Consider the following 21721-nt stretch of genomic DNA (forward strand, 5'->3'; position numbering starts at 1 on the left):
TATATCATATATAGTATAATAATACACATAAAATTATAACATATGAGGAGTTACAAATCTGAAAGTAGATTGTAACTTAAGGATCAAAATTGATAAATATGTAATTATGTGAGTGTTAGGTTTTATGCCCTAAATAAAACTCTTTACAATCTGATTAGTTATCAATATAAGAAATTTGAAGTGATTGATGTTTGCATGAATTTTACATGCTAATGGTTTAATATGTTTAATATGTTTATTACATTCATACACACAAAATCAGTTAAATCCAGATCATATGTTTATTCACAATTACAGTATCGTCAACACAGTGGAATGTGATTGTGATCATATGAATCAAAAGTTTTGGTCCCTGTTTCATCAGTGTTATTGGATTTACACTAATGTGATAATCAGCGATGATGTGTACTTACACTTGGAGTAAGTGTTATGTTCTTTCCAGGACATTAGTAAAGTATACTAGTTTCGAATGTATGGAGTATACATTGGACTGGACCGATATTGCAACTAAGTTAAGATATTACAAACTTACCGTTATACATATCTTTCCAAGTCAATATCAGTAGTTGATCTTAAGATTGAAAAGAATCTAAATCCTGATATGCTTGGGCTCAACTCAAGAGTGCTATTCATGTTCTTTGATTTATTAGTTAAGCCTACTTTTGGGTCAGGGTGATACGTATATTTTGGGAACATGATAGTATGATTGAGTGGGAGTGCTGAACATAAATATGGAATCTATAGCTTCTACTGGTGTATAGAAGTTAAGTGATGATTCCCTTCGAGCTTAGCAAATAGAAGTAAATGGATGAGCTCTTGTTTAACTGACTAATTATTAGATCACTAAACACCATTTACAGGTAGCTAAGTGTTTTAAGGGGCAAAATACATTGAGGGGTGAGAACGGTAAAGAAATCCCATCTCGATGTAAATCATCTATATAGAGGATCTTTAAATCACAATAAGATTATAACAATGGTTAAATGAGATAGTATATTGGTATCGTGAAACATACAATATGCTCTATATAAGTCTGAGAGTGCAATTCTAAGTTCTAAGAGTGGATTCAACGAAGAATTAATAAGTAGGAATTTACTTGGTAAATTTGGTTCACTTATTGGAAGCTCAGCATATAGATCCATGGTCCCCATTCTAGTTGAGAACATTCTGCTTGTAAGACTCATTAATTGATTCGTGATTGATCAATTATAATTCTAAAGTTAGACTATGTCTAATTTTATGAATTTTCACTAAGCAGGGGTGAAATTGTAAGGAAAAGAGTTTTCTAGGTTTATTTATTTATTAATGGACTTTTTATGTCTAATTAATAATTAAATTAAATGACAATATTATTTAATAATGTATTTTAATTATTAAATAATTAGTTTTGGCATTTAAAAGGTTAGAATTGGAAAATTGGCATTTTTGAGAAAATAGAGATAAAATTTGATAAAATTGCAAAATTAAGTGGGGCCCATTACAACACCTATGGCCGGCCACTTATAAGGCTTTTTCAAATTATTATTTTCATTATTTTAATGCCAAATAATTCTAAACTTAAACCTAGTAAGTTGCCTATAAATAGAAAGTGATGGCTCAGTCAAAACATAAGTTTTCAATAAGCCTTTCTGACAGAAATTTCTTTCTTCAGAAAACTGAGCCTTCCTCACTCTCTACCTTGGCCGAAACCTCTCTCCCTCTTTTCCTTCATCTTTTTCGTGACCCTAGTGAAAGAGTAAGTGCCCACACACAGCAAGCAGTAACTCAATCATAGATTGGAAGACTGTGAAGGATCAAAGCTTGAAGAAGAAGGAGATTCGGGCTCAGATCTTGATTATACTCTGCTACAGAAAGGAATCAAGGGTTAGAGATCTGAGTGGAAGGAGACATTTATTCCGCTGCATCAATGTAAGGTTTTCTTAACTTTATATGTGTTTATTTTATCGTTTTAGAAAGTTCATATTTAGGATGTTAATAAACATACTTGTGAGTAGATCTAAGATCCTGGTAAAATAATTCCCAACAGTGAGTTCTTACATATGAGAGTTATGGAATTAATGGGATAAGTTTCTAGCTGTTAGAAACTGTTACAATACTCAATTATATCATTTAAATGGGTATTGGGACGTTGGGAAATGATTTAACTCGGAGAGGAGTTACATTTTGAGTTCTCAGGAAACAGTTGTTTTGATAGTTGTTTGTATGTTGTTTTATGGTTGTTTTCGAAGATCTGGAACCAGATTTTTGAAAACGTTCATAAACATACATAAATTAATTGAGCATGTTTCCAGCTCTCTTGTCCAACATTTTTATCCCATTAAACACCAATTAAGTGTTGGTAACAGCCATGTGATGAAATGATTTGATTTTCAAATGTGATCCTCAAAACACTATAAAAAGAGGTCCTGAGTTTACTTTGGAGAGAAGAAGTTTCTATCAAGAGAGCACATTGCTAGAAACACTAAAGGCTTGATAAATCCAGAAAGCTATTTCCATTCTTTTCTTTTCCCTAAGTGCTTGTGGTAGGGGGAAATAAGCTTTTGGACAAAGGTGTAAAACCTTGTTCAAGTTTTGTGATTCCCCTATTATACACTTGTGGTGTATGTGGTGTTGAGATTGCTCTCACATCTCTTTTGTATATATAATATATATATATATTGTGGTTCATGTGTAACATTATTTAATCTATATTTTTGTCCTTTGTATTATTTGTCATTGAGTTGTAATCATGTTGGTTTGATATTTCTATTGGAGCACAACAATTTTCCAACAATAAGTACCCAAAGTTTTATGTTTATAAACGGCATAAATTCAATGTTTATTTTTAGCGGCATAAGTATCCAGTGTTTGTAAAATTGTAATTTTTCCTCTAATTTTATCAGTACACTCTGTTATTGTCTTAAACATGGCACATATAAGGTTCGAATTCTAGATCATTGGGTCTAGTTACAAATATATAGTATCAATTACTTCCAAATGTTCTTTTAATAAATTCAAAATAGAATCTGTACTGACGAAACTGGAAGAAAATTACAGTTTTATAAACATTGGGTACTCATGCCGCTAAAAATTAATATTGAATTTATGCAGCTTACAAACTTAAAACTTTAAGTACTTATGCTGCTATTTACCTTATTTATATATATAATGTGTGTGTTTTGTTTCACGTGCATTGCACGTGGAGTTGCCACTAATATATATATATATATATATATATGAAAAAAAAAATAACATATTTTTACTCTTTTTTCACAGTTTTTCCTTTACTTCAACCGTAAAATATATACTTGTGGAGACAATGAAACAAAGAAGTGGCTGTAGTTTAGTGGTGAGAATTCCACGTTGTGGCCGTGGAGACCTGGGCTCGAATCCCAGCAGCCACATTTAATATTTTTGATGGAATTACTTCATCTAATATTGTTTGTGAAAATAAGAAGATATGGAAGATGATTAAACTGAGATTCCCCCAACCCTCAAGCTTTCACGTGGACTGGAGGAATGTTTATGGTCCAGCCAGAATAGAGATCATTATTTTCGTTCTAATATGTATACCTGAGCAACTAAGTTTTGAGTCAAAACACCTTTTTTTGGGGGTTTTTTCTTTTGGTCGGGATTTTCTTATGGAATTGTGCATTTTTGGCTAACAAGTTATAGGTTTTTATGTTGACCATTTTGCCTATTAGAGAAAATTGTTGTACTATCAATTAATCCAGATTTTAATGCTGAAATGTTGGTTGCTTCTGGAATCTGTATGTCTGAAAGAAGCATATCTAAGGTAGATGATCAAAGAATAAAGCCAAGGATCTCCTCTCTTCCTAAAAGACATTCCAATGTACACTGAGATAACAATGGATTCCATCAATCATTCCTTGTTCTTGTGGGTTTAAATTTTGGAAATCGCATATATTTATAATTTATAATCAATATTTACTAGTATTTTCTAGAAATTTTTACACTAAAAATACAAAAGGCTAACTTTATTACATATATACTACAATACGGTAAAAGCAACTTTTATACACTTTAAGTTTATTTTATTACACTTTTACCACTTGCACACACAATCTTGTGGGTATGTCTGGAAATTATTCATGGCGGAAGTAACCCAGAAGACTCCGACTGCTTTACCGTGAGACCCATTTTCGGTGAAATCCACTGCCACCGCCGCCGTCGCAGCATGTGGGTCGGGATCCTCCAAACCCGGATTTTCTGTGGCGTCGCCTGAGAGATACGTTGCGGAGATCACCTCCAACGGAGGAGAAGACGATGGGCCAAAGAAAAAAAACGCCGCTGAAGACATCGCCGGAGAAGAAGGAAGACCCGCTGTTAGTGCTAGCGTCGGAGGAGGCTCGGGTTAAGGTGTATTTTCTGGGTTGAGAAAAGGCTCAGCTGGGGTAAATTTTCTGGGCTGAGAGTATTAATTTCTGGGTTGGTTTTTTTTGTTTGTGTCTTTGCTGTGTTCTTCAAAGAAGAACAAAGGTCTCACGACTAGGTTTCATTTAGAGGCTGAATGTATGATTGAGAAAAAGATGTATATATATGTCTGATGGTTTTAGGGTTATCAATTAAATTAAAAACGTCCTGTAGCTTCGATTAAAGGGGAGGCTGTCGTTTTGTGGGGTTCTAATATCAAGGAGTCAAAATTTTCTTTGACTGGGTAAAGGTCTGATTTGACCATTGTTTTCTTTGACTGGTTTATCTCTTGTTGTGGTGTAGGTATTAATTCCTACATCTTTCTCACTCCTTAGCTTTATTATAGTTTGTATACAGTTGTTTAGTAGTTTTATTATAGTTTTGTTACTTGCATATGTTATTTCATTGTAAAATTAATATGCAACCATTTGCACAAAACTTAATTTGTATAACTACTATTTCTTAGTCCCCGTCAAATTAAATTCCAGCATAATATATAAACTATCATAAAACGATAATGCAACTATAAGGCAACCAAAAAAAAAAAAATAAACAGACTTATACGTAACTGGTTGTACCTTAATTCAAATTTACTCTTCTTATTGTGTTTCTAAGAAAATATATTTATATTGGAAACCAGTAATCAATCAAAATGAAACTGTATATAACGTAGATGCATTATTCATGAGATTTTTTTTTTTAAATTTTCAAGTTTTTCCTGTATTTTAGTTTGTATACAGTTGTTTAGTAGTTTTATTATAGTTTTGCTACTTGCATATGTTATTTCTTTATAAAATTACTATGCAACTATTTGCACAAAACTTACTATGTATAACTACTATTTCTTAGTCCCCGTCAAATTAAATTCATGCATAATATATAAACTATCATAAAACGATAATGCAACTATAAGACAACCAAAAAAAAAAATAAACAGACTTATACGTAACTGGTTGTACCTTAATTCGAATTTACTCTTCTTATTGTGTTTCTAAAAAAATATATTTATATTGGAAACCAGTAATCAATTAAAATGCAAATGTATATAACGTAAATGTATTATTCATGAGGTTTTTTTAAAATTTTTCACATCATACATTTGTTTTGGGTTTGGTGGGAGCTCCAGATCTGTTTGTTACAGATCTACATTTCATGAATATAGATAAGAAAACAAATGTGTAATTTCAGTTTCTTCACAGTTTTTCTGATTTTTTTTCGTCATTTTCTGTTTAGATCATTGCAGGTTTTCCTTTCCAGTTGATTTCGCCAAAATTAATAGTTGTATTTTTCTCGTTTTGGTTTCATTTTAGTTGTTTTGCAGTTTTGAAACGATCGCGTATTTTCATCTTCATGATTCGCTCTGTACAGCTGAAATGCATGTGGTATTTTTGTAAATATTTGTATGTGGACTGTATAAATGTTTAATGGGCCGGCCCAAAGTATTTTTGTAATTTCTTTTCCTTTTTTGTATTTTTCTGTTTTTTTTTCCTATTTCCTATGAATAATTACGGTCACTAAAAAGTACTAGCCATTTTATGTATATTATTATTTGTCTGACTATAAGTGATTAAGTTCAAGTCAAATAATAAAACAGTTTAACCCAGACAACCCAACCAATGGATAACTGAAAAGTTCAAAGACAAGGAAACTCATGATTACAATCAATGCCTTAGTGGAAAAAAATGATTTATTCATTTTATAAATCTTGGGGAAGATACTGTGTTCCTATCCAAATTATACAGTTCAGAATTAATGTTAACTTCCTCAAAACATATCAAACTTGAGCCAAAACACTAAACTATTTCTGGTTTACAATATCCAAAATCTATGATCAAGATCAAGAATCAAGCTTCTCATTTCAAGCAGCTGAGACCCTTTTTCAACCTGCTCCCAAATCTGAACACCGAGGTATTATACGGAACCTTCAAATACGAAGAAAAATTTTCCACCAATATATATTTATCAATTTTTCATTTACATGAAATGTATGCTGTTCTGATCTGCAGAAGAAATCAACAAAAGAGTTTCCCTTAGTATGATATAACGAGAAAATGAAACGATGCACTTTGATGTTCCACAACTCTCAACAAAAATAAGTGAAGGAAATAGAGAGAAAACGAGTTTATAATTTGCAATTTGAAAGCTCGCAAATATTAAAATCATCTTGCAGTACAGTAGTCTTACCACTCCCCCTAAAATATATTGAGTTTTACGAAAAGAAAGAAGAATGTATTCCATATGCAAACTATAGTGTCCATTCCTATCTAACAACATCCTGTATGCTTATCAAACATAAAATGCAGTTTATTTGGGGGTCCCAATAGCTTGTTCTAATCTAAAGCACCTTTTGCAGTGTCAAAATTATAGCAGTAAATTGTCTCCTGGTCAATCTTCATGTTCATCTTCAGAATCTGTGGAGAAATTATGGAAGAAAACACCCAAAAATCAGACAACACATAAAAGGATAATCAACAACTTGAGCAAACAGCTATCTTTAAATAAAAATTACTTATAACAAAATAATGAAGATGTTAATGGTCATATAAGGACGTCTAGTATAAGTAAGAAACAAACCCATTTGAAAGCAAAAACTATGATTCTATTTCAATATCATCATGGATGATTGTGCACAAAATACATGCCTAGACTATAGAAAACACAAGATTTTACTCACCAGATCGAACATCATCACTAAGTTGTCCTCTTGCTTGGATTTGCTTGACAAGCATTCTATACATCAACACCCACCAATAAATATGAAGTACAAGCAAGCAGTATAGCAGAGTATTGAACACATAATAATAAATCGGTCCCTCTACTGGGTGCTTCTCCTTGTCCAACGTAAGAAGAACTTCATAGCTGCCACCATAAAAATAAGGAAAGAAAGAAATAATTAATTCTAATGCTTCTTAATTCAATGTTTCGATCTAAACATTTTGAGAAGAAATTTGATGAATAATACATAATGGAAAAAATATTGCTTCTAATTGCATGATAGAAGAAATTTTATCTCCCCAAAAAGTTGTGCAGAATGGATTCTCAAACAAGATTTATCTTTCATACTACATATTTTGTGTAGTGTGCTTAAAACTTTCATGAAACTGTTCTTATACTTATATGGCAGAATATGGTTTTGATTCCATGCAGCCATAAAGTGTTGACAGGGAGGAAAAAGAGGCTGACAACTACAGCTTCAGAAGATACTGAAAATGCAAAGAATTGATCCATAATTTCACAGATTTGGCATTAGTGTTTTGACACCACTATACTCTGATCACAAACTTAAAACAACATTTTAAATGACACTTGCTTTATAGATTAATAAAGAATATATTCACAATAGATTTCTATAGAAATACTAGATTCTTATTTGACCTGGACTAAAACTGAAGTTTTAAATCCCGAACCAACGTTTAGAAGCCAAACCAAACATGTCTATGTCAGTTAGACATTATATCATACTAACCTTGTACTCCAGAGAATCCAAAATGGGTAGTAAATGAGGCGCAATATGATCCAAGACAAGACAAAAAGAATAAATGCAGAGCTCGCTACTACTTCAGCACCACTGTATTTTGACATCTTCCCTACCTCCAGAAATACATCACTAGCATCATGAATAGCTAAAACAACTGAACCAACACGGGCAAACCTGCAAGAATTTTTTTCAATCTTATTTTGTAATATTTAAATCTTGCCTTCACACCTTCTCCATCATGAGATAGGAGACAATACACTTGTGTAACCACATAAGCCCCTTCCTTGTATTTTATGTAGGTACTTAGCCTCAAAGCAAGGGGGTGTTGACATGAAGAAAACAGAACCAAATTCAAATGAAATTCATGAAAGGCACCTGAAAATATAAGATAGCACTATGAGAATGAATGTTGCAACATGATGACTCATGGACACCCCAAAGTCGGACCGCCTTGTCTCCCAAAAAATCAAAGCAAAGATGGAGTATGTGTAAAATCCACCAGTATACAAATACAATCCCTTCAATTTCAACCTGACATCCATATAAATTTATTCCGGTGTTTAGCAAAGCTGAAATTCTCATTTTAGTCATGCACAGGTAAAGCAATATCAGCTACAAAAACAGTAGAATGTGAATATCTGATTTAGGAGCAAAAGTCATTTGACATCCAACTCTAGATGATCTTACTTTATTTTCTGGTCGGGCCAGACTTGATTTCCTGGACCTACCCAAAAGTTTCTTGTGTTAGTAAACCAAGGTTCATCATATGTAACATAGAGAGCCAGAACCTCTGCTGACAGATAATAAATACATTTCCAAGCTGACTCCTTGAATTTTCTTATCCTTTTCCGTGTATCCTCATTCTCTAGTGCCCCTACATTACGCCACCTCCCAAAAATCAATCGTCTTCCCAGGCTCTGCAAAGATGAGAGTGAGAACATAAAATCATAAAAGAAAAGTACAAATGCAAATAGGTTTAGGAATCTCTTGAGTTGTGCACGAGATAAATATGGTTTAACAAAATAAATAAATAAGTAAGAAGCTTTTGTCACTTTTTTACCAATTAAAACAAACTGATCTTGAACAATAAATGATGAAGCCTAATTCGAAATTGGGTAACTTAAACAATATTAGCTAAGTCTTTTTAGACTAAGTGTAGCCCACCATATTCAATGCACCCTTACCATGTTTGCCAGACATTAATTCCAAAGTGCATAGATTATTAGTAAAAGGACAATCATATTATGATGTGATTTTAAAGTGCATAAATTATTAAACAAAAGCGTATACAATGGCAACTCATAGTGTAAGAAATAGGGAACCAATCAATAATGATATTGATATTCTATTTTCTTCAATTTTGCTGAGAATCCAAATTTACTCCTCAAGCCTAGAGTAGGAGCAAGTAAGTTTAGGACTTCAAAATTGCTTAATGTCATAAAAGACATGCATCAAATTTATGACATACAAAAGTATGGAAAAACATGTGAAAACAACATTTTATAGAAAAACATTGAGAAGCGTCCAGCCCAAATAAATGCTCAACTCACCGGTATAATTACTATTGGAATAATGAAAAACCAAATCACACTAACTAGATTACGTAATTTTCAATCCTTTTAACACTCATTCTCACCTAATTTTCCCAGTTAAAATACTCTCTTCTTGCTCATCCGAAAGTAATAAATGAAGTTATAAACAGGAAGATAAAGTCAAACTAAGGCATGTAAAAGAGAAGAAGAAAAAACGAAAAACATAAACAACTCCAACACTGATTCAAAGCATAAGCTCGTCACAATAGCAAAAACTACATGTTAAATTCCACAGATTTGTTAAATATTGACCAACAGTATTCATAAACACAAAAACTAAGCACAACCCATCAAAGACAAGTCAAAATCTCATCTGGGCGTATCAAAAGATTAACAAAGGACATTCTCAACGAACAAAAAATCCAAGAATAGATCAATTAACCAACAAACAATGAACATTTAAATAAGCACCGTTTCCGCAACCGAAAAGATTAGCAAATATAAATACATATGTTATAACGAAGTACCTCAAATACGAATCTATCGAGAAAGAATCGAACGGAGAAGAAGAAGAGAGCAAATAAAGGAATAAGAAAGAAATCTTGGTATTGTGGATGCGATTCCTTCTCCCAGTTTCGAGACTTGACGTTTTTAATCAAATCCATCTCAGAAAATCTGTTTTCAACGATTCAAAACAAATAAAAACGAAAGGCGTCACACTGTGGTGGAGAGCTCAAAAATGGAACAACATGAGAGACTCTCTGAGTTTGAGTCTCTTTCTCTGAGTCTGAAGCCGAAAGATTCTGAAAACTGGTGTCTCTCTCTGGGCCTTGTGTCTTCAGTCACTGCGATGCGAGTTAGTTTCGTAGTCTCACGATGAGAATGGGGGGTTCAGCTCTCGACTCCAGTCCAGCTCATCTAATTTCTTTTTTCTTTTCTCTTTTCCTTTTATCCCCTCATTTAATTATTACTTTTGCAAATTTGCCCTCAATGTTGTTTGTAATTGTTTAAACACCACTTATATTTTTTGTTAATTTACTAAATTGCCATTTCGTCATTTAGGGATGTGTGAGTCCGAATGGGTGATACATAAATACCATTTTGGATCCTATGTTTTGTAAAAGTTACCAATTGGATTTCCTGTTTTGTTAAAGGACAAAATGGACCCTGTATTTTCCAAAATTGTTAAAATAGGACACTGAACTGATTTTTTGTCAAGATAAAATTTATTGATAATCTGATCTAAAAGTATTATGACAAAACTGTATCTGTTCGTATTTTTCAAGTTGGTTATATGAAAAAAAAAAGTTGTCAAAAATTAAGTTAAGGGTCCTATTTGTACCATTTTGAAAAATACAGGGTCCATTTTATCATTTAACAAAATAGAGTGTTCAATTGATAACTTTTGTAAAACACAGAGTCCAAAATGGTATTTACCCTATTATTTATTTGTGTTTTTTTTTAAAAAACCGGGTGTGTCGTGTCGTGCTACAGAAACATAAGTTGTATTGTGCCGTGTTAATATTTTTAAAGGGTAGGTCAGACACACCTCGTAGACATGATATTTTTGTGTCATGCTCGGATTCATATCGTGTTTTATTCGTGTTAGCTCGTATTTCTTAAACAGATTAGCTCATTTTTATATTTGGACTTTAATTCGTGTTTTAAATTTTCTTATTTTTTTTTACAGTTACTAAAGTATATATATTTAATAACTTTAGTTATTTTTATATAAATTTTCAATAATATTTTACAAATAATCATATAAAAAATTATTAGCATCATTAAAATTTGAATATTTACTTATAAATACTTAAATTTTTATATTACACTCTACAAAGAAACTATTATATAATCTTAGTTTAATTTTTGATGTTTTAATAGTTTTAATTATAAAATTATAGTATTTAGTATTACATTGAAGTTTTATTATTATTCTAACTTATTTATAATTAATAAATTCAAATCGTATTAATAATAATAATAAATTATAATTTTTTTTTATATGTCGTACTTTTTGGATTTGTTGCATGTCGTGTCTTTTGGGTTAGTCTATTCGTACTTACGTGTCGTGTTTAAGGACATATTTTTTGTGTCGTGTCGTGCCAATTTGTAGTATCGTGTCATGTCATGCCCAAGCTTGTATTTTTTCGTGCTTAGTCGTGCTCGTGTTTTCTGGGCTCATACATATAATCATCAAGAGTATTGTTGTTAAGGTTTAGTGATATTTAACAATTAATATTATTGTATAATAATTATTAAATTAAAATACATAAAAAAAAATTTCCTTTAAAAAAGGGGATTTGAGTATAGGATCTTCTTGTGAAAAGAAATGTGAAATTATTATAGTCTCTGACCACATAAAATTTGATTTTTAATTAAATTAATATTGATATGTAAATTTGTAGTGGTGCTAGATTATCAATAAATAGGTGATGTTATTATACTGAACTCGAAAAAAATAAACTGATACTATTTGATTATTTTTTAATTAAAAATAAAAGATGATTACGTAAGGCACTATTTTTTATAAAAAAAAATTGCATAAGATTTTTTTTTATATTTTTACAGTTTTTTATAAAAATAACACGAAAACAACAAGAAAACTACATAAAAGTAACATGAAAATAACATCAAAACAACAATAAAAAATAATATACAAATAACAACAAATTAACAATAAATTAATAAGAGTACAACACAAAAAGACCGTATTTTCTATAAATAAAATAAAAAAATCGTAAAAATATTTAAATTCCATAAAACCGTTTTTGTAATTTTTTTTTAATTATTTTTGTGTATTTTTAAACGAGGCCCTCTGTAGCAATTTAAAAACTCCGTATAAATTTCTTAAATTTCTATGTACTACAAAATTAAAAAATTTAATAAAAAAAATTGAAAGAGTAATTGAATAGATTGTAATCAATATCCCCACTTAACTTAATATTCTATATTATTAACTATACAAAAATAGAATTTTAAACATTTATAAAAAATAAAAAAAATAAAAATTAAAAGTTACATATCGTTAAAATTAAATATATATTATTTTGTATAAGAATTATGTACAACTTAATTGTGATTTTTTTTTTATTATAATTGTAAATAGTATTGTGGACATTGTTTTACATGGAAGAAAATGACAAAGTATTAAGCCATATATAAGAATATGAGCTACTCCATTCATTGACAATTGATTTTGAGATAAAACACCATAATTCTCAACATGGTATCAGAGTCATATCCCTTAGATAGAACCCCATAATTATCAACAAATAGATTATTGATCTACAAAAGGGAAAAAGGGATATTTTTTTTAGCAAGAAAAAGGGATATTGATTCCTAACATAATGCAATACTTTCTTTCTTGTATGGGTAAAGATTCCCATGTGACGAGGAAAGAGTCTTCGTTTGGCGCCACTGCCACATGGGTATTACATCATTGGTGCTAATTGATTCCAAAAGTATAAATCCAACCATGTTATCTCTCAACTCTCTCATTAGGAAAATATCACCTTCACCATATAATATTATTATAATAACACATACTTTTTGTCGAACTATTTTCTTTTTTAAAATATATAAAAAAAACATCTTTTGTGTGGATGCAATGCAAGTCATTTTAGAGGGCTATAATTTAAGAGGATTGTTTTGTTGACCCGTTATATGATTTCTATTTTTTTTAAGCAAATTGTTAGAGAGTTTACGGTAAAAACTAAATACTTCAAAAAAAAAAAAAAAATTACATTCTATATTCATTTTAATTTACTTATTTAATTTTTACTTTTACTTTTATATTTTTTAAAATATACCCACTGTGATCGAGATTTTCGGCAACCAATTAAATGAGATAATGATGAGAACTTTAAAATAATTAATGCATGTGATTTTTACGTGGTTCGGGCATTAATGAGCCGTAATCTACGAGTTTTTTTTATTAATGAGAGTTTTTATACAAAGAATGTTTTTGGTGAGTTTTTTCTCTCTTTCTGCCTGAACGATCACTCTTTCCTATTTTCCTCAGGGGTATTTATATAGATTGGTAGGGATAGTTCAAAAGAGATAAATTGTCTTTGAGTGACATGTTGGGTTTTGTGCCCTAAATAAAACACATTTCAATATAATCAGATTTACTAATAAAGATCAGAAATCACATTTTATGTTGCATGGTTCACATTATTTATTTCATAATTATAAATTCTATTAGGTCCAGAACATATGTATTTATTCATGATTATAGTGTTGTCAGCACAGTAGAATATAATCATGATTATATATTCGAAAGTTTAATTCCCTGATTTGTCAGTTCACTGGACTTAGACTGGCATGATAATCAACGATAGTTATACTTACACCTTGGATAAGTGTTATGTCCTTTCCAGGGCATTGGCAAGGTTTACCAGTATCGGATGTATGGAGTATTCATTGGAAGGGACCGATATTGAACATTAATGTATGTCAATTTAATTATGTTTGTAAGGTAAGTCAAATTTGATTTATCATGATTATATGAAGTACTAATTATTGATAGGAGACATATATACACTAATATTGCCGCAATAGTTAAAAAAAAATTCTCAAAAATTAAAATCTCAAGTCTCATTTCAATTTTTTTTTAAAAATAAATATTTAATAAAGAAAATTAAATATACATGTATTGCACGTAACACTTAATTAAACTTAATTAAAAAGAAAACTAATTATACGTGCATTGCACGTAACATCAATCTAGTATATATATATAAATAGATATATTTTTTTGAAAATGAAGAGATTACGTGTCTAATTTCCAAAAAAAAAAAAAAAATACAAATAAGAATATGTATTAAAAGTTTCAGTTTTCATCATAAAATTTAAGTAAAAAAAACAATTATCACAAAAATGACATGCCCAATCAAATTAACAAATAATGTATGTTTATCCATTAATTCAAAAGGAATGTATATATGTATAAACACATACTTTTTTTTTTGGGAAGGGAAAAATCATGTGGGCTCTTGTCCAATTTTTTTTATTTATTTTTTAAAATAGATGAAAAACACAAATAAAAATAAGTATTAGAAGGTGTATGAACTTTTCATCATTAATTTTAAATAAAAATAATAATAATAAAAAAAAAGTCACAAAAGTGACATGCCCAATCAAATAAACACTTTTTACAAATTTAAAATATAATAAAATTGATTAAAATAAATATTGAATTGCCACGTTTCAACAAAATAGAATCATTTTTTTTTTTTTATAAAAAATGCAGTGTACAATATATTAATGAGATTAAAAAAATGTAAATTTATACTTATAACAGTAAAATTGTAAAAAAAAATTGGGAAACACAATACCAAGTGTAAATTTTCCTATTTTATTTTATAGGAATAGAGATATAAAAAAGATAATATTAATATGAGAGTTTTTTAACTATTTATATGGGAATTTTTTTTAATATGTATTTTAAACTAAATATTTCCTTATTTTGATTGTTTCTACTTATAAACTTCTCATTATGTTTGCAAATAGAGTAATTCAAATTCATAACAAATTATTTTTACTATGTACTTTAAATAGAATAATTCAAACTTCTTATTATTATAACTTTATAGATTGCAATACATAATTATTTTTATATCTTTTAAGTATATGTTTTTAGATTTTTTATTTATTTAATATTTTTTTTTATTAGGGGGGTGCTTTCAAAGATTAAGGTGTTTGGTTGGAGGTAATGAAATGGAAAGAAAACAATTTTTGTTCCATTCTTTTGTTTGGTTACATTTTGAAATATTGAATATCATTCTAATTGGATGCCCTTTTTGGTGAAAGCCTATTCTAATGTAAAATTAGAAAAAATTAATAAATTTTTATGCATTTTAAATTTTATTCCATTCTATTTCTATTTTAATATCTCTACTCATTCTTATTCTTATGTTTTCATTCATCCTAACTAAATATCATTTTATCTTCATTTCTATAAAAATAAACAAATAAGATATCTTTATTAGTCTTCACATAAAAATAAAATAAAAAATAATATATCTTTAATTATTTATTTTTTTAAGTTAATATATTATTCTTAATATTCATAGTTTTAATAAAATAATTATAGAAAAACATTTACATTTTTCTCATATTAATATTATTAGTTTTCTTTAATAATATTAATTAATTAGAAAAATAAATTTATTTTCTTTTAATTAGATATTTTTTTTTTTTGATTAATAATGGTAAAACTGTAATAGTAACAAAATATCATGGTCAATAATTTGTTAAAAGTAACATTACTTAAAAGAAACACCTGTCATTATTCAGCTAAGAGTAAAGTGCAAAATAGAGAGTGCCCTCTATGTACATAAGTGGCATAATTTATTGTTGTGGCATATTGGGTTGAGGTAATAATTTCATGAGAAGAGAAAGTTAAACTTAAATTGGCACATGTCTCAAAGTTCATTCAACTCTCTCTGTGTTGTATTTAGGTCCAGCAATAACTTCATTAAATTCTACTTCAATAAAAAGTGTACACATACTTTGCATTTGCATGCATGCACTCATTCATGCTATAAATAAATAAAGAATATGAGAATTTTAATTCACCAATTACTATATATTATTACCATTAATATGTACTTGAATGTAATGTATTGATACGTTTTTTTTTGGGTGTTCTTATTGAAACCAGTTAGTCATTGAAAATGAATTTTCGAACAATAACGAGTTCGTATAAAGTGAAACATATATGACTATGTATAAAGTGCGTAATTAATAAAACATATATGCACTATAACTAAGGATCGAAATGCCTCCAGTTCAAACCCAACAAGCTTTGGTCTGCAAAAGAAATTGACTACCATGGGTAATCGAGCTTTCTCGCTCTCTCAACTCTCTTTAGATGGAATTTTGCTGTTATGAACAGAATGAGTGAGGAGCTCGGGGACCGAGATCCTATATTTATAGGTGAGATACTTTATCATTATCTGTGCCACATTAATTGTCAGAATATTTTGACAATTAATTCAGAAAATCAAATCAGGTAATGAATATTTAAATTTGACCATATATAGAATATTACGTAATTGATTTTGTCAAGATTCAATAAATATAAAATATTCATTTATCACAAAATCAATTATTTATTTTATTTTCTTAAATGGAAATATATTTCCTTAAATAAAAATATTTTTATATTCTCCCACTTGGTTAGCATTTAGACTAAAACATTCAAAACACAACGTTCCTCATTATATAATAAACATACGAATCATAGCGACATGTCCTCATTATGAGTCGAGTATTATCTTCTATGTATTACAATATATTTACTATATAACAATGTACATTATGTGACAATGTACTTAAGCGAATAAACCCTACGCCTTATGTTTATTCTGGTCCTCTTACGATAATTTTTTCTAACAAAATTAAGGTGCACATAAATATGAGAAAATATCGAAATTAGAGTTTCATTGAATAATTTTTGGTTGTACAAATAATAAACTGCATATGGGTTAACTGAATTCCATATTTACTTTATGATCCTTGAATTTGTGTTGTGGCATGCCTTTAGTCAAGGATATGCGATTACCCAATTCAGTTTGCGTGATTAATGACTACTTATCACACATTTTTATGACTAAATACTTAATGTCGACATGCTATCGACCAGTAATATTATAACTGAATTTATCGCAAAATTTTCTAAATGACCTAATGAAACTGTAATTTTGAACTCTAGGCCTACTATGAAACTCTATAATACATCATACGAGATGTATCATCAAAATAATAAATGAATCTGACTTCTATAGTGGAAATAACAATCAAGATTCTCCACAATACAACTTACTGACAATCTTAAAGACGTAATGATTTACGTGAATCAATATAACCAGTGAAGTATGTTAGAATCTAATTGGTTAACTATATTTCTAGATGGTCAATTCATCTTAACAAAATATGTATGAATATAATTTTTAGTATCTTAAAGACACCTCATCACTTTGTATGAAAAATAAAGTGGTCTTAACTTTATTTATTCTAATACTACTTAACGATCCTGAAACAAATGCAATAGAAAGTCTTATTCAGACTCTTAGTCATACATTAGACTTCTAAAAATAGAAGCAAAGGAATGTTTTTAATTTATTCTCATTCCAGATCATTTTTTTGATGTTGGTTTGAGTTGAATTTATCACACTTAAAGATAAAAGTTATATCAGATGAATAATACGTAATTTTATTTAATCAGAGATGCTGTGGCTACTTTCTAATTAATTAAAATTATATATGTTATTTATATTCTTTATCTCAAATAATTATTTGAGATATGTATTATTTCACCTTATATAGAAAACTTTTATTATCATTTACAATTAATATATTGTCTATGTATAAAATAAATATTACTCCACTAACCTTCTGGTATATAATTATTTCCATAATTCTCTTTTCAAACCTAAAAGAAAAGATGATATAATACCAATTTGTGAGATATTTGTTTTAATCTATAGGTAGACACTTTAAGCTTGCATATGTTTACCACTAGCTATTAGAGGAAAAACTTTATGGCAGTCTGCATACCTTCTCCTCTAGTTCACTGTTTGGAATTGATTAATGAATTGAAACGAGCAACAAATGCCAAGGTCTATAATAGAATCTTTTATAATCTTTTGTTATTGATTCTTAGTTCAAATGAAATTCTTAGCAATGAATATTCTATTATATCTTTATGTTTCTCAATGTTGCCTAATGAATATTATTGGTGAAAAATCTATGCTTAATTAATGTTCTCCACCCCATTCGGCAACTTTACTAAAGATAAACTTTATTGCTCTTTAAAATATTCATTTCTTCATTTTTGGCATATTGTACTACAATTTCAATTCTTTGCATTCCATAATTTACTTTGTGTCTCAAATTAGTATTGTAGTTGAACTCTTAAGGATGGACCGACAAACTCTTAAAAGAGGAAATGGTTTAATATGCATGTTATTTTAGAAATTGTAAGCAATTACTAAATAACATAACTTATTAGAATTTTATCAATGACTTGTGGATTATTAATGATTAGTTATGATATCTCAATAACCATTAACCTTAAGAGTTATTGTGAATCATAATTAATCTAATACTTGAGGTAGAAGTTTGAGAAAATATGAATGATCTTTCTCAGAAACTAGGTTCCTAGATTGATCACTCCCACTGATCAAGTTAATTCTTAACTCCACAATTCTAGTATTGTGAGATGGATAATAAAATACGTAACCCTTAGATCTTATATCTTTTCAGATGAAATGCTCATTTATGGTTTTGGGCCCAGATCTTTTCTTTTGACAATTGCACTCTAACTGTATACATGAATTTCTAAAATGTGTACATATCATAAAGTCGATTTTCAACCTTATCATAACTCAAAATATATTTGAGAAATAACTTTGGTTAGAGCACGATTCGATATGTACACTCCCATTGAAGAGTATCGATCGACAAAGATTTAAGAAAGTTTGGAGTTTGCTATATATGTAGACTCCACCCCATTACCAAAAATGCTTAGTTTCTTAAATCTGTCACACACTATAATTTGGGTGTACCAGGCATATGTATTGGGTAATGAACCCATGCTTTTAAAGAAAATTTGCAAATGGAGTGGGAGTTTATCTATACTCACGAATTTTAATGCAGTGTTCTCCATTTTATATTTGATCTCACTATCTTAATATGCAAAATGCACTATTTCTCTACTTAAGATTTAATGTCTTTGAAACATAAAAATCTTTCTTTTTGTAGAAATATAATTTATGTGAGTAATCGTTAAAAAGAGATGCAAAATTTGAATCCAAGTCTATAAAATTAATTGACTTGTATGATTTCTAATATGATAGAATTTTAATGTGCATCGATTTTGACTTGTTGAAATACATTTTCTTAATGAAATTCACACAAGTTCTAAATAAAGTTAGTAAAATCAAGTGTAATGAATATCCCCACCATTTACAAACATTTATTCTATTTATGGAGATATGTTTCACAATCTTTGGTGTTATAATGTAGAAGAATTCTTATTAATAACACATTTCTTATTGTTAGATTGAACTTGCATATCTTTATGAGTGACATCATTTTGTAGTAAAGACCTTTAAATGTGTCTAAATCAAGTTTCAAAAGAAGCTTGGAACATAAAGGTCTTTGCTAATTTTAAAACAAAGCCACTACTATATTGCTTGTTCCTTAAACTTCTAAATGTGAGAAGTCATCTTGTCTGTAGATAAGATTTGCTCACAGTTACTGACTTTCTTAGGTTTATTTGTAAACCTTGCAAGAAATTATGAATGTGGAATGACAATCTAAAATAATCCACTATGTGTTAATAATCACATTAACTATATTAGAATGAATTCATACACAATAAATTGAAAATTTATTGGTGATAATAAAGTGTGATTTATTTTTCTTAATTATACAATAAAACTGTACATTTTAGATGATGTTATCAGAATAAGTTTTGGAAATTTCTACTGGCATTGAAGAAATTTATGAATAATGATGTAGTAAAATTATATAATAATTAATATATAGTTTTGAGATTTAAATGAATCATGTTTTTACCAATATATAAACATGCTTAAATATGAAATCTTATTAAAGAAAAATTGTCTGTGGGCTAAATTTTTAATTTAATAAGATTAGATTTAGATGTAGATTATGATAGATTTACACAATTTATGAAAAACTTAAAGTTTAATATTTCTATCTCAATGAAAGGTATGAAACACTTAATTATTTTATAAATGTTTCAAAATTTTATACTTTATAATAAAACTATTAAATTAAATCTACATAATTCCCTATGGGATAAATTAAAAGAATTTAATTTAACATATTAATTATGTAAATATAATAAAATCTTTGTAGGGTAAGATTATTATGTTCACATAATTCATGTCCATTATGTGATCTTGATCCACTTAATATATTTAATTTTATATAATTAAGGATGCTGTGGCTACTTCCTTATTATTTAAAATTATGTGGTTCACTAGACACCAAAGTATTAAAATTGCATGTGGGCTAAATTCTAAATTTAATAAAATTAAATGAACCTTATGATAGATTTAATTAAACGATTAGTTTACAAAAATGAAGGTTTATTATCTACTTAATTAAATTTTTGATAACACTATTAAATTAAATCTCCATAACTCCTTGTGGGATAAATTAAGAGAATTTAATTTAACATATTATCCTAATTAATTATACAAATATAATAAAATTCCTGTGGGGTAAAATTATTATACCTATATAATTAATTACAAGTTATGTCTATTAAGGTGAATTTTAATTAATATATAATTTTATACAAATAAGGATGCTGTGGCTACTCCCTAATTATATAAAATTATATTTTCACTTTGACATTAGGTATTGGGCTCTACCTAATTTCGTTATTAACATAATAGACAATCACCGAGATTAGTGCTCCTAGTGTGGTCGTCCAAAGATCATTAAAAACCGCTCTAGATATGAGCATTTGTCCTAGACTCATGTTTTCTTATGTCAAACCATAAAATTACTCACATTTTATTCATATTTTATTCATTTTAGGAATGTTTTATGAATATTTTATGAATAATTTTATAAAGTTTTATGAAACTTAATGTGCTATAAAAAATATTCAACCTATCTTAATGTTTGAATATTTATAAATATATCTAGCACTATAAAATGAATTTATGTATAGCATTTAAATCATACAAATCAAAATTAATTGTATTAAAAATAAATTTGTCAAATAAATACAAATTAAAATAATTATTGTATTAAATGCTTAATTCCATAATATGTAATTAATTATGTATTTATAACCATATAATATCTTAAATATTTGTACTAATAATTAATTTGTATAAATAAGGTAAATATACAAATTAGTACAATTAATTATATGATATGAATTAAATGCAAAATTAAAGAATATACTTAATGGCAGATTTTTCAAATTTTATTAATTTAAACAATAAATTACCTAAATTTTGTAATAAATAATTAATGCACAATTATACAAATTGCACAATTATTACATGCCTAAATAAATCTTGTAATTAATTACTAAATTAAAACAAATTTCCATTTTCAATTTATACTAAATAACATATTAATTCTAAATATATGTATTAAATTAAAAATAGAAATTGAATGAACGTAATTTATTGACTAAATTAACACAAAATAAGAAAATAATTAATATTCTAAATAAATAAAAAATTTATAAAAATTTGGAATTTTCCTTTTTTTTTTTTGAAAATTACTGCCCCGA

The 21721-nt window shown here is 28.3% G+C and overlaps 1 protein-coding gene and 1 non-coding gene across 2 annotated transcripts; one reads left to right on the forward strand and one right to left on the reverse strand.

Moving 5' to 3' along the window:
- Positions 1-3311: 3311 nt before the first annotated feature.
- TRNAH-GUG (transfer RNA histidin (anticodon GUG)) lies at positions 3312-3383 on the forward strand. The gene has a single exon. It is a non-coding gene; the product is annotated as a tRNA-His (tRNA).
- A 2699-nt stretch (positions 3384-6082) lies between these two features.
- LOC115699743 (ASC1-like protein) lies at positions 6083-10364 on the reverse strand. The gene is made up of 7 exons (XM_030627280.2): positions 9951-10364; positions 8579-8808; positions 8267-8422; positions 7880-8065; positions 7088-7272; positions 6758-6824; positions 6083-6413 (listed from the first exon to the last, which is right to left on the reverse strand). The coding sequence occupies exons 1-6, from the start codon at positions 10086-10088 to the stop codon at positions 6799-6801; spliced, it is 921 nt and encodes a 306-aa protein (XP_030483140.1). The 5' UTR covers positions 10089-10364; the 3' UTR covers positions 6083-6413; positions 6758-6798.
- Positions 10365-21721: the final 11357 nt, after the last annotated feature.

Source organism: Cannabis sativa, chromosome 8, assembly GCF_029168945.1.
Source record: "Cannabis sativa cultivar Pink pepper isolate KNU-18-1 chromosome 8, ASM2916894v1, whole genome shotgun sequence".
Classification (NCBI taxonomy): domain Eukaryota; kingdom Viridiplantae; phylum Streptophyta; class Magnoliopsida; order Rosales; family Cannabaceae; genus Cannabis; species Cannabis sativa.